This window comes from Apaloderma vittatum, unplaced genomic scaffold, assembly GCF_000703405.1.
Source record: "Apaloderma vittatum isolate BGI_N311 unplaced genomic scaffold, ASM70340v1 scaffold4303, whole genome shotgun sequence".
In the NCBI taxonomy this organism is placed as follows: Eukaryota; Metazoa; Chordata; class Aves; order Trogoniformes; family Trogonidae; genus Apaloderma; species Apaloderma vittatum.
In genome coordinates, this window is record NW_009706318.1 from 185,768 (window position 1) to 199,275 (window position 13,508).

General features: G+C 37.2%; 1 protein-coding gene across 1 annotated transcript in view; it reads right to left on the reverse strand.

Annotated features, from left to right (window-relative positions):
* The window catches only part of AP3B1 (adaptor-related protein complex 3, beta 1 subunit), a 96,615-nt gene extending 83,357 nt beyond the window's left edge, over window positions 1–13,258 (reverse strand). Inside the window, exons 1-5 of the mRNA XM_009865728.1 lie at window positions 13,167–13,258; window positions 11,188–11,242; window positions 11,037–11,108; window positions 6,958–7,020; window positions 5,940–6,072 (exon numbers count right to left, since the gene is read on the reverse strand). Coding sequence (XP_009864030.1) covers window positions 5,940–6,072; window positions 6,958–7,020; window positions 11,037–11,108; window positions 11,188–11,242; window positions 13,167–13,258 — 415 coding nt within the window. The remainder of the gene's footprint in view (window positions 1–5,939; window positions 6,073–6,957; window positions 7,021–11,036; window positions 11,109–11,187; window positions 11,243–13,166) is intronic.
* Between the last annotated feature and the right edge of the window lie 250 nt (window positions 13,259–13,508).

A 13,508-nucleotide genomic window follows, 5' to 3' on the forward strand; every position in this document is an offset into this window, starting at 1 on the left:
ACTACTGTAAGAGTTCAGCATAATTCTGATTTTCATTTATACTACGAAAAGAGAGTAAGTATTTCTCCTAAACTATCATGTTTTAACATAAGAAAAAGGCTAACTATCATTTGTTAAACATAAGAGAGGTAGAACTACATTTCATAAATTGATATGAAACATGGACCATTCATTCAGCAACAAAGCAAGCTGAAGTCTCCAAAGAACAATATGGGCAAGAGACATCTAATTTTTAACTTTTTTTTTTTTTGGAAAGCAAATTTCTTTGTGGAGAAAGGCTTTTCAAAAGCTCTGAGTATGTGTCATTATGCCCTAAGTCTCTGACATGCTTAAATTCCGGCTTGCAGCTTTTTGTGTCATTGCTTATTCAATATGATATCTCAGTTATTCTTCTAGACTAATTTCTTGAAGCAAGGTTAAGACATCTGCTTCACATATCTCAAGGTCTTGTACAATCCTACAAGTTCATTTTAGATTGTGTTTTGCCAGATATTAAAATATTAAGACAATTCTCAAAATTTTAAAGTTACAATCTGGAATATTTAGAGTGGGGGACACTGTAATCATAGAATCATAGAATGGCCAAGGCTGGAAGGGACCTCAGAGATCATCTAGACCAACCTCCCTGTTTTTGGGCAGGGACGTCACCTCTCGACTAGATCTGGCAACACATGACAACCTTCATCACTGAGTGTTTTTTGATACTATTTAACAAGAAGAATGGTTATGCAAAATAAAACTGAACCCAAAAACCTGAGTGGACATGAAGTTATTATGAAAATAATTTGTTTACAATGTAGAACTGATCATGATAAAACGCAGTAGATTAAGTGTCACCATAGGAACTACTTAAATGCAATCTGTGGGAGCAAATTTAAAGAATTGAACCATAATTCTAAGCAACTAAGCTAGTATGGTTCCCTTTACATGAGTCTAGATACCCAAAAAGTAGCAGCAACAACAACAACAAAAATATTAGTTTTTATTAGAATAAGGATCGGCATAGTCCAGAAAAAGTGAGGCTTTTTGAGACCTGCTTTGTGCTCATGAGGAATCCTCAAAAATGAGCACAAACTAAAAGACACATATTTAGGTTCAAAGATAAATAAAAAATTTTTAAAAAGCATAAAGGAGAGACAAAATTCTGAATGAGCAGTAAGAAAATTAAAAAATGTAACTTCAGGAATTATCAAAGAAAAAATGCATACAAGGCAAAGATAAATGAATGTAACTTTCAAAACGGTGTAAATTGCATCTAAAAGGTCATATAAGGTAAATCATGTTCTTAAAGACTAAATATCACAGAAAATCTCATCAGAATTCTTCTACAAGTAAAGGATGACTACAAGAGGTATCAGCAACTTATTGCAGAAGGTCATAGTAAAAACCTAGTATAATGTTCACTGCTAGTTTTCTTCAAACAATTTTGAAGCAATATGGAAATTATTACTCTGAGCAGGATAATCTCTGAAGACCCTGCAGCATCACAACTTTTCAAAAACCTAAAATACATTCAGTCATACAATGTTCTATTGCCAAATAATGATGTGTATAAAAAATTAACAATGTAGTGATAGTAGCTTGTGGGGACTGAATTACAGACTTTTTCATAACCAAGAATTTAGCCACATTTTAACATAAACTAAGAAAAAAACCTTTGCAAGGAGTTTATTACCAAAGAATATTTAAAAGCCTCATTCTGAAATACTACATTTGATACCACTGATAGTGAGTCAAATTTTCTTCCACTTACATTAACCAATACCTGCAGAAACTAAAACGTGCAACAGAAAACTATTTTACCCACAGTCTACAATTTGTATAATCACTATTTCTAAAAGCAGCACAACTGCATCAACTGCTTTTGGAAGAAATATACCAATATACCAAACCCCTAGCAAGGCTCTAAAGTGATTAAGTGCACTCTCAGCAAATTTGCAGATGACATCAAGAAGTGGGCCCATGTGAACCTCATGAGGTTCTTAACGGCCAAGTGTAAGACCCTGCACCTGGGTCAGGGCAAACCCCAGTATCAATACAGGCTGTGGGGTGAAGGGACTGAGAGCAGCCCTGTGGATGACACAAGGTGAATGTACGAGCTATATGTGAGCCATGAGCTCACAGCCCAGAACGCCAACAGTATCCTGCGCTGCATCCAAAGAAGCATGGCCAGTAGGTCAAGGGAGGTTATTCTGCCCCTTTACTCCACTCTGCTGAGACCCCACCTGCAGTGCTATGTCAGCTCTGGAGTCCTCAGCTCAGGAAAGAGTAAAAATGGTCGGAGGTATGGAAAACATGTCCTGCAAGGATGGCTGAGAGAGTTGGGATTGTTTAGCCTGGAGAAGAGAAGGCTTCAGGAAGACCTTATCGTAGCTTTCAACATTTAAAGGGGACTTTTAAAAAAGATGGAGACAGACTATTCACTAGGTCCTGCTGTGATAGGACAAAGGGTTATGGTTTTAAACTAAAAGAGAGTAGATTCAGACCAGATTTCAAGAATAAATTTTTACAGTAAGGAAGGTGAAATGGCAGAACATGTTGTCCAGAGAGGTTGTAGATGCCCATTCCTGGAAACATTCAAGGTCAGGTTGGACAGGGCTCGGAGCAACCTGATCTAGTTGAAGATGTCCCTGCTCATTGCAGATGGGGTTGGACTAGATGACCTTTGAAGATCCTTTCCAACCCAACCCACTCTATGATTCTATGAGTTATTAGGTTGTGCAAATGGGTAAAACTAAAGTTAAATGGCGATTATTAGAGATAAGTATGCAGACTAACATTATGTTTCTGCTTTTCAGAACTGCCTGAAGTCCAACCTTTTACCTGGTCAATTTTTCCACACTTATAAGTAACAGAATCATAGAATCACAGAATTTTGAAACAAAATGAATACACATGAACTGAACACTACAAGGAGTTGGTTTTCTTTTATGTCATTCTTACAGTAATTCCAATGCACACATAGGAGTTATCTGATGTCTTAACAGTTTCAGTGATTCTGCAACTGGCCCGTTCAAATTTATATAGATTGGTAGGAAAAAAAATCTTTCAACTATACATCCCACAATTGTGTTTATAATCTCTCTTATACACAATCCGCAATTTTCAGCAGAAAATGAAAGCCACTCATGTGATAAAAACCTGCCGGATCTCTAGTATATGCAGTACAAGCAGACAAAAGGGACCTCCTACAATCGCATCTGTCTCTTACACCTAAAATGACTTATGTCACAGTGGGGTCAGCAGTCAGCTGAAATTATCAAGGCAATTGCTTAAAGGAAATGTATCAGTCAGATGCCAAATGTCACACCAAAGAGTCAAAATAACTTTTATTTTGGCACCTCCTTCAGCAGACAAAGGAAGAAAAATCATTCTCACACCTCAACACGGCTTCTAGAAACCATGGGGGATGTTGAGAACTGCTCTTAAAATTTTCTCTGCATATTTTTGAGTGTGTCTTTAAAGTCAAATTTCCCCCATCCAGGGAAGGTGGGGCAATGGCAGAAATAAAACCACACTTGAATCACTGAAGCACACATAAAAACTGGAAAGTTCAATGATTAGCCACTCAAAGAGCTTTGTGAAGAGTTATCCCAGCTTGACTTGACTGATTCCTGAAGACGTTGTTTTGTGTAACGACACCCTAACTCTCAGCACCCAAGTTCCAGAATTACTAATGGCACAGCTCTTGTACCAGACATGGCCAGGGCATCTTGGCTGTTGGGTTGTATATACAGTCAAGGCCTTTCCAGAACAAAGGCACAGAATTAGAGGGCAGTTTTGCCACAAGCTCATTCTTCAGGATGCTATTTTGATTTGGCAGACCTAATCTGGTCACTTCTCTTCCACACTCAAGTGAATTCCCCATAGTAAGAAAACAGTGCAGAGAAAGCAGAGCCAACTCTGCTTTCAGGGACCTCAGAACCTGTTGGACTTGCAGCTTGGGCTTCACACTATGCAAAGGCAGCAGAATGGTTTCCGTAATTTGAAGAACCATGGAAGAAGTAGCATGGCAAACAGACTGCTTGCACATTTTGAGGATGAAAGTTGGAGGAGAGCAAGGTTAATCAACACTCTTAAATCTAGTCTCCTACACATGCTAAATCTCTTTTTTTTCCTCCCCTACCATGTCCAAAACTCTTCTATGTTCAGTAAGCTGTGACTGTTCGTAATTTCCTGCCGCCTGAGGAAAGATACCAGGTAAATTATACCATTCTATTCATTGCTTGAAAGAAGGAATAAAGACACTGTAGCTATGGTAAAGTAATTTGTCAGCTGCCAGGTTTAAAAGGTTCCCCAATATATCCTTTGCAGTCTTTCAGAACAGTAAGCACAAGATGATAGTTTTATTTGCTAGAAACCACTTAGAAACAGTCAAGAGCGCTAATCTTGTTGAGACTGACCTTTGTATACATGCACATGCATATGTGTGTATATATGTAAATGATACCACTTCGAAGAACACACTAAATTGAGAAGCTATGATAAAAGAAAAAAAGTATTTTCCTCTCACCTTAGTTTCTTCTCAGCAAAAAGAAAAACAAAACAGAAAATGGAAGGAAGGATTATTAAGTAATAATCTCAGTATTCTGAACTGATAGTTTCATTATTTTATTTAAGACAGAAAAAAAAGGGGGATTTATAGATGCTGAAAAAAGCCTTCTGACCTAGAGGAAGCTTGCTGGTAGAATTCAGCAGAATCAAGAACAAGCTTTGAAGATTTCATTTTTAATATGATTATTTTTGTAAGCAACAAGAAAAAGGTGCACTGTGCAGATGCAGCCTCATAATACAATGTGGGAAGGTATTTTAAACATAGTCGATAAACAGTAAAGTGTAAAGGGACATAAAGTCTGTGGCATTAGGATATTAAATTACATATATTAAAAATACCAAGTTATACACTGATGACTCTCAGGAATTTCTGATACAAGGTGAACTGGGAGAGAAGAAAGACCTGTAGTTGATAAACCAAATAAGAGAAAGCTCTGAGAACCTCAATGGGTCACAGGATGTCTATGTGCTGCTGAAGTCATGTCACTAACAAAGGCCTTTTGAGGATTAGCATCAAAAATATGTGCAGTAGCTACAGAGAGGAACTAATGCCACTTTTCAAAGCTTAGAGTAGATCCCATCTGTGTTGTCTGAACAATTCTGATTACTCCTGGCCACCTCAAAACCACACTCTGCCTTCTTCCCAACATTACCATCTTTAACTATATGTTTCTTAACTCTGTTTCCAATATTTAACCATAATCATGTAGACTATATAAGAATCTCCTGGTTATCTTATTAACTTATTCTGTGCATTATTCATTGGTAACTGGTAAGAACATACAATATTATCAGGTATTGATTTACAGTACTACTATATTGTATTTGACTTTATCTGCTCTTCGTTGTGTTCCCCAATGACTTGAAACTCCGTTTCACTAAATAAAAATAACAGAAGGCTAGATTACAAAATCAAGTCAAATTTGGGGCCATTTATCCTAAAACGATTTAATGTGTTTCTTCAGTTAGGCATTCATGCAGTAAAAAAACCCACATTCCAAGCTTCCAGCACCCTCTACAGGCTAATTGTTTTGATGCAACTAAACACACACGAGTAAAACTACTGTGATCTATGATAATTACAATAGCATGCTTTAATAATTACGGCATTTAGAGGAAAAACAGGCAAACATGTAAGAGCAGGCCACAAGGAATTGATTCCACTAATAAAAGACAAAATAAATAACCAGTGATTATGAAAGCCTTTTGAAGTGCTTCAAGTAAAAAGAAACAGCAGAATCACTGTTTTCATTCAGTCATGTCAGCTAAATTCTGTAAAAGTCAACTCCCATATACTTTTTAATGTGATCTGCTCTCTGTGACTCTCATTAAGAAAATGTTTCATGCCATCAGTTACTGAGAAAACAACAGAACATTTAGCTTACCATCCCTGTTGGACAGCAAACATACAAGGCCATTAAGGCATGTGTCAGTCACTTCGGTGATGTTGGTTGCGCATCTGCCTATGGCCTGAATTGTAGCTGCAGCAAACTGTTTATCCTGGCTTTTCACGTAAGTCTAAGGAAACAGGATTTTCATTAGTCAATACATAAGTCTTGTCAACCACAGACTTAACGTATTATCTTCATAAGACAGACATACTGTATAATAAATTCAATCGAGAAAGCTACATTGCACATCAGAAGTTACACATTTTTCACATCACTGTCACTTCTACAAGACATTCTCTTGCTGGCTCTGGTCACCCATGGCCATGCAAACCTACGATTTCAAGAAAGCTTGGGGCAGGGGGCAATTACCCCAAAACAGCGATTAGTTTATGTGCAAGGTTGGAGGAGTTGGAGGAGCTCTCCCTTTAGAGAGGTTTCAGTTCATTTAACCAGGAGCATCTGTGAAACTATGAATAACCTACCTGCCTGAGAACCAGTATCTTTCAGAGAAATCCAGCCAGAGAACCGAAGCAATGAAAATAGATATCATAAGCAAAGAGGAAAGAAAGAAGGACAGATACTGTTTCACAATCTAGGCAGAAGAGCTTGCTGATATATATATAGATATTGGAGATAAAACTGTTTAATCAAACAGCAATAAATGCTAATGGCCATATATTGCTAACATTAAGACCCTATTGTCTAGTGACTTACAGTGCAGTCAAATTGGCAAATATGTTTAAAAGAATTTGGAACGACTGAGTTTCCCATAGCTTTTTTTTCTGTTTTGGTAGCTGGAAGGAGAGTAAGAAACAAAACACTGAAACTCCTTTTCGCGTATAAAAAGCTCTATCATCCATTACGATGAGACAGTTTCATCTCTATTCTGAGAACATTTTATGCTGGAAAAGACTTGAAAAATTTAACTATAAGAATCTAGACGAAATATCCAATAACGGCAACTGGCCAACAGAGAGTGTTTCATATAAAAGGAATACACATTTGCACAAACCTGAAATTCTCGAAGCAGAGTTGATATGTTGGCTTCATTTGCTAAATTTGTCAAGATTTCAAGCTACAAGAAAAAAACAGTTTCTCAAAAGTTGTAATAAATTATTACAAACAGTACCACATATACACTGTACTTTTGTTATATATATATATAAGATAATACTACTAAAAATACCACTTAGAATTCAACAGAATATACCAAATGTCAGTATAAACTGGTAGCAGCATTGCACTCTCTTTGCAAGTACACACAGGTTTTCAAAGCAGGACTCTAGGGTTCAGTGATGCATTTTCTACAAGCCCTAGCTATAGTGTTGCATCGCATCTCAAATGGGATTGAAATACTTCTGGCAGTATGGTTTCTCATAATACACAACAGGCCTTAATGTATGAGAACCATGTGATACTCTAAGAAATAACGGAAATCACAACCGCATTTGGGGAGAAATAAAGGGTTCGTTACATTCAGATTACCTGCAGTAAGACATTACACTCAGGAGAAAAACAATTGCATCTATGAGACTCCTTAGATGTTAATCAACATCATCAATATCAGACCCTGAAAGGCCTCTTCGTTTCAGGTGAACAAGAGGATGATATACAACACTTGCCATATACTGTTAAGACGAAGGCTGTTTTAAGTTCACAAAATCAGAGAACGTTAGGGGTTAGAAGGGACCTTGAGATCATCTAGTCCAACCCCCCTGCCAGAACAGGTTGCATGCGATGGCACACAGGCGGGTTTTGAAAGTCTCCAGAGATGGAAACTCCACAACCTCTCTGGGCAGTCTGTTCCAGTGCTCTGTCACCCTCACAGTAAAGAAGTTCCTCCTCATGTTCAAGTTCGTGCCCACTACCTCTTGTCCTGTCACTGGGCACCACTGAAAAAATGACAGCCCCATCCTTCTGACACTCACTCTTTAAGTATTTGTAAGCATTGATAACATCCCTCCTCAGTCTTCTCTAGACTAAAAAGACCAAAGTTCCTCAGCCTTTCCCTGTAAGAGAGATGTTCTAGTCCACTAATCATCTCTTTAGCCCTTTGCTGTATCCCTTCCAGTAGCTCCTACTTCTTCTTGAACCAAGGAGCCCAGAACTTAACACAGTACTCCAGATGCGTCCTCACCAGGGCAGAGTAGAGAGGCAGGAGAACCTCTGTCAGCCTGCTGGCCACACTCTTCTTGATGCACCCTAGAATGCCATTGACCTCCTTGGCCACAAGGGCACATTGCTGGCTCATGATCATGCTGTTGTCCACCAGGACTTCTAGGTCTTTCCCCAAAGAGCTGCTTTCCAGCAGGTCAGTCTCTAACCTGTACTGATATATGCCGTTGTTCCTCCCTAGGTGCATTTCATTGCCCTACGCTTGCCCTTGTTGAATTACTTAAGGTTTCTCTCTGTTTAATTCTTCAGCCTGTCCAGGTCTCGCTGAATGGCAGCACAGCCTTCTGGTGTGTCAGTCACTCCTCCCAGTTTTGTGTCACCAGGAGATTTGCTGAGGGCACACACTTCACCCTCATCTAGGTTGCTGATGAATACATTGAACAGCCCTGGACCTAGTATTGACCCCTTGTTACGGAACACCACTTGTTACAGACCTCAAACTAGTTTGTGTGCCACTAATCACTACCCTGAGCTCTATCTTTCATATAGTTTTCAATCCATTTCACTGTCCATTCATCTTACCCACATCTCTTAACCTTGCCTATGAGGATGAGATCGTGTGGAAAGTCTTGCTGAAGCAAAGATAGACAACATCCACTGCTCTCCCCTCATCTACCCACCCAGTCATGTCATCTTAGAAGGCTATCAGATTAGTCAGACATGACTTCCCCTTGGTGAATCCATGCTGACTACTTCTGATAACCTTCTTTTCTTCCATGTACTTTGAGATGATGCCCAGAATGAGCTATTCCACCACCTTTCCAGGGATGGAGGCGAGGCTGACTGATCTGCAGGACTTTTCAAAGATGATGGAGAGTGGCCCAGCAATGACTTCTGCCAGCTTTCTCAGCACTTGCTGGTGCATCCCATCAGGACTCATGGCTTTGTGGATATCTAGTTTACTTAACTGATTTCTAACTTGATCCTCCTCAATCAAGGGAAAGTCTTCCTTCTTCTACACTTTCTCTGTTATGTCCAAAATCTGTGATTCCTGAGGGCTGGCCTGAGCAGTAAAGACTGAAGCAAAGACAGCATTCAGTAACTCTGCCTTCTCTGCATCTGTCTCATTCAACAGTGAACTCGTATTAAGACAGCTCTGTTTCTCTAAAGGTAAGTCATGACTCAGAAATCTGTTGGTATTTTTTAATTTGGATGCACACAGACAAGAACACTTAACTGATACAGTCCACCTGTATTTCTGAAGCAATTTGATGAGACCTGTTACCAAAGGCTCTTAAAAATACATATCTAGCACACATAAAAATCAAGTGGATAAATGAAAGAAAGGAATAAGCAGGGGGAAAAAAGAGACTATTTTTTAGTACAGTAAGGCTATCAATGGAATCCCACAAATTTCTTTGTTAGTCTTCTGCTCTTCAACATATTCATGGATGAACTATGAAAGCACTGAGAAGACAGATGACAAAGCTTTCAGAGGATGCTATAGAGAAATGAAGACAAAGGTGACTAAAAAAAGCTGCATGAAAACTTTTAATACTAGGTGACTGGTTGATAAAATGGCAAAAAAAATCAATACAGATATATGTAAAGTAATATTCATAATTGGGGAAAAACCCCTCAACTTAACAGAAAATTATAGGGTCTGATTACTACTAACTATAACTCAGAATTTGCAGCTAAAATAGGTAACTCTATGAAAATATAAACTCAATGCTAAGTAGCAACCGAAAAATCATGTTGGGAAACATGTTGGGAAGCATGTTGGGAAACAGAGCACAAATCAGAAATCTAAACAGTGCAGCAGATGAATTCAAGGCTGCTCCTCCACCTGAAACAATGCCATAGGTCTTGCCCTCCTAACTTAAAGCAGATCAGATGGAAATATTAGTGGTAGGGGGTAGAGAAAAGCACAAGATTTTCTTATGTATATAATAGCGTAAGCTGTCTTAAATTTTTCAGCCACCAAGAAAGAACTGAAATAATGAAATGAAAAAAATATGATTTCTACCTCACCTCTTCACCACTGGATAATCAATTAACATGGGAGTTAAATATATCAACTTTCAATTATTTCAGGAATGACTTTACCTGGATAACGCTAAGTCTTACTACTATTCCTGACAGTTTTCATAATTGTGTGGGGAAGACATTGTTGTCTCCAACTACCTCAAACTTAAATAGATTTAATGTTGGACTAATTAAAAAAAAAATGATGGGTTGAGCATAGCCATCTCGGATCTCACCACTCTGCAGATGTAATGAGAGTGCAACATGTAAAATGAAAATATGGACAAAATAATGTTTCTTTAAGAAATCTGTACCTTCTACTCCTACATACAAGTGCCTATGACAATCTAAAGCAAAACAAGAGGAAAGAAACATAACAGTAGACAATTTTTTAGCTATTGTTTTGTCAAGGATTTCATGTCTGTTAAAGATGAAGACTAGAGCAAATAGAAAGATGACAGTCTAAACCATGCATTGAGATGTGGCCTTGACGAAAGCCTGAAGTACTTCTCAAGTTGAATGCTAACTTCAAAGGAAATTTTAACACTGTAGAATTTTGCTTAGGGAAACAGATTTAAAAGCTTTTTTAAGCTAACGGTATCAAAAACTGTGTGATTTCAATTCTTTTCCCTAGAGAAGATTTTTCCTCCTATGAAAATAGCCAATCTCTCAATGTTTTAATGTCTGGTAAGATAAAAATAGTAATGCTGTGTATCACTGAAAGGTATCAAAAGGTGTAGTGGAAAAGACAGCCCAGAGAACTTTCAGACAGCTTGACAAGCCAGAAGGACACTTGTGAACTTAACTAAAAGCCACAACTCTATGCTTCTTAGTGACAAAAAGGAACAGGACAGAATTTTGTGTGTCATATCAGTGCAAGAAAATTTTACCTTGCTGTTGCAAAGAGATTTGTCCAGCAGTACATAGACAGATTTGTTTTAAACTTACCTTCAGTGTTTTGATCATTGTTGGATCAGTTGATCTAACATAGAAACTCTTCAGATACGGTTCAAACAAGCCCTGAAATGTAAAACATATTTAAATAGCTTGCCTATATTTCATATAAAATGTCACTTAGAAAATTCTGAACAGGGTATACCTTTCGCTGAATTGACATAGTGGCAATATTTTGCAGAACAATATACTGCACCTCCCTAGAATTCGAAAAGAAAAACAAGAGTTATTCTGCAAAATCACAGACACATAGAATAAGGCAACATGTCAAAAAAGTCCACTTCTACTGGAACCCAAAGCTAGTTATATATTTGACTTGGCACAAACATAGAAGGAAAAGAATTATTGCTAGCTGCTACATGTTCATCATCTGCTTCACAGGATGCATGATGAAACCACGCTTTTGTTTTAAAAAACTTCAATATGTAAAAAAATCACTAGTAACAGTCTACTTGTGCAATGCCTCTTGTAAGCTTTGTGTTTGTTTAAATCAAAAATTCATTTAAAACATTGTCAATCTTGCCATCTCCAGAAGTTGCTCACAGAAAACTTATATTTTGTCCACCATAATAAAACTTAAATATTTCAGCTTAAATAATACAGCTGAGAACAAAAACACATGTATTGTGGAAATGACTGCATTAGTTACAATTAGCAAGAATCACTATGACTTTTTTGGTCTTTAAAAAGTTTCCTAATAATTCTCAAAAGAGCCAGGGTCTACTGTGACTTACAAGTATACAATGGCAGGCATAACCATCTATCAAGAAGCAGTACGTTAATACAATCGATGTTGTCAAGCTATAGACAACAGAATTATGTAATATTCTAAACACAAAAACATTAAACATGTTTGGAGGATATTCTCATCATTAATGTATTAGTTTAAAAGCTTCAGCAGGAGTGAGCAAAAAAACCTGGGTACTAGTGTAAAGCTTTTAAACTACAGAATTTCCACTACCAATTGCTTAAAAAACAAGTAATAATTTGCATGCAATTTTTCTGAACCATGAGTGCTTGAATACTTTCATGATGCAAATCACATCCTAATAGAGAAATCGTCACATCCATTATGACCTCTTATTCAAAAGTGTCTAATAGCCCTGTGGTAATTACAGCTGTTGCTTATAAAGAAAACTAGATTAAGTATTTAATATATTTTAAACCTATTTTTATGTAATTCTTACACAGGTACACAGAAATAGTAAGCTGCATATGATGAACCAGGACTGGAAATAGCTATGAAATGCTCTTCCAGGCACTCTCACCCTAACTAGATTATAGCATATTTGACATTAATTTAAAGGCCATAGGCACATAACTTCAAGGGCAAACAGCAAAAGCTTATTTCAAAGTGGCTCTAATAGCAAAAATGTTTCACACAGACTGGTAACAGAGAAGAGACAAGCCATTCAACATAGGAAAATCAGAAGACTAGTACCATTTTAAGCACTAGTTGAGATACAGGAAAAATGTGATCTCTTTTTTGATGAAATTTAAGCATAAATAAGCAATAAACAACATTTAAAAAAACCCCTTTCAATCCATGAGTATGGGTTTACATCTATATATTACCTGTACACATGCTAATCTGCTTTAGCCATTTTACTTATCTTTGTATAAAGAGAATGAGAATCATACCATACTATAATACCAAACACAGAAAGAACATTTTTATCTGAAATAAAAGCATGAATACTCTACCAAGCCAAATTTTATTTGTTTATTAACTTTTAAATGACAGAGACATTAGCCACAGGTGAGCTGCAGAAGTTTACAGAGAGAGCTCTGAGGTGACTAGGATTACAGAAGTTCAAGCCCATCTAAGACAAGTAGTCTTGTTCAACAGAAGTGGGGTTTTTTTCAAAAAGTTTTCTGTCTGTTTGATGTGACCAACTTAAAAAAAGAATAATTTTCACTGCAAAGTTCTAGTCAAAAATGCCATGTTGAATTAGAAAGTTATTCTGAAAATATCTTATTATTGTGTCTTCTATTACCCCTTTCCTTACAAAGAATCTCTAATATGGTAATAGTTAACATTCTTATAATCATGGTTAAACAAGTATGAATGAAAAACTCTCAGAAAAAGTAGACATAACTATGTAAAGTAGAAACCTGACCTACCTATTACTACGGAGTAAACGCACCAATGACTTAGAAACAATACCAGCTTCGGATTTTGGTGCCAAATGCCAGTAAAGCTGTGCAACTGCCATTACCACCTAAAAGAATAACATTTAGAATGTCATATTAACTTCATAAATATCTATAACATTTACTTCAGACTTGCAGAAGTACCAACTCACTCTTCTTCAGAAAGCAAAGTGCATACCCACATTCTTCAAAACCAACAGGACAGATTGGGAGAAAAACATCAGAAGAAAGGTACTTTTATTTCTAAAATCAAAAGTAATTAAACACCTCTCATTCCTCTCAGTACCAACTGCATACTATAAAACACGATGA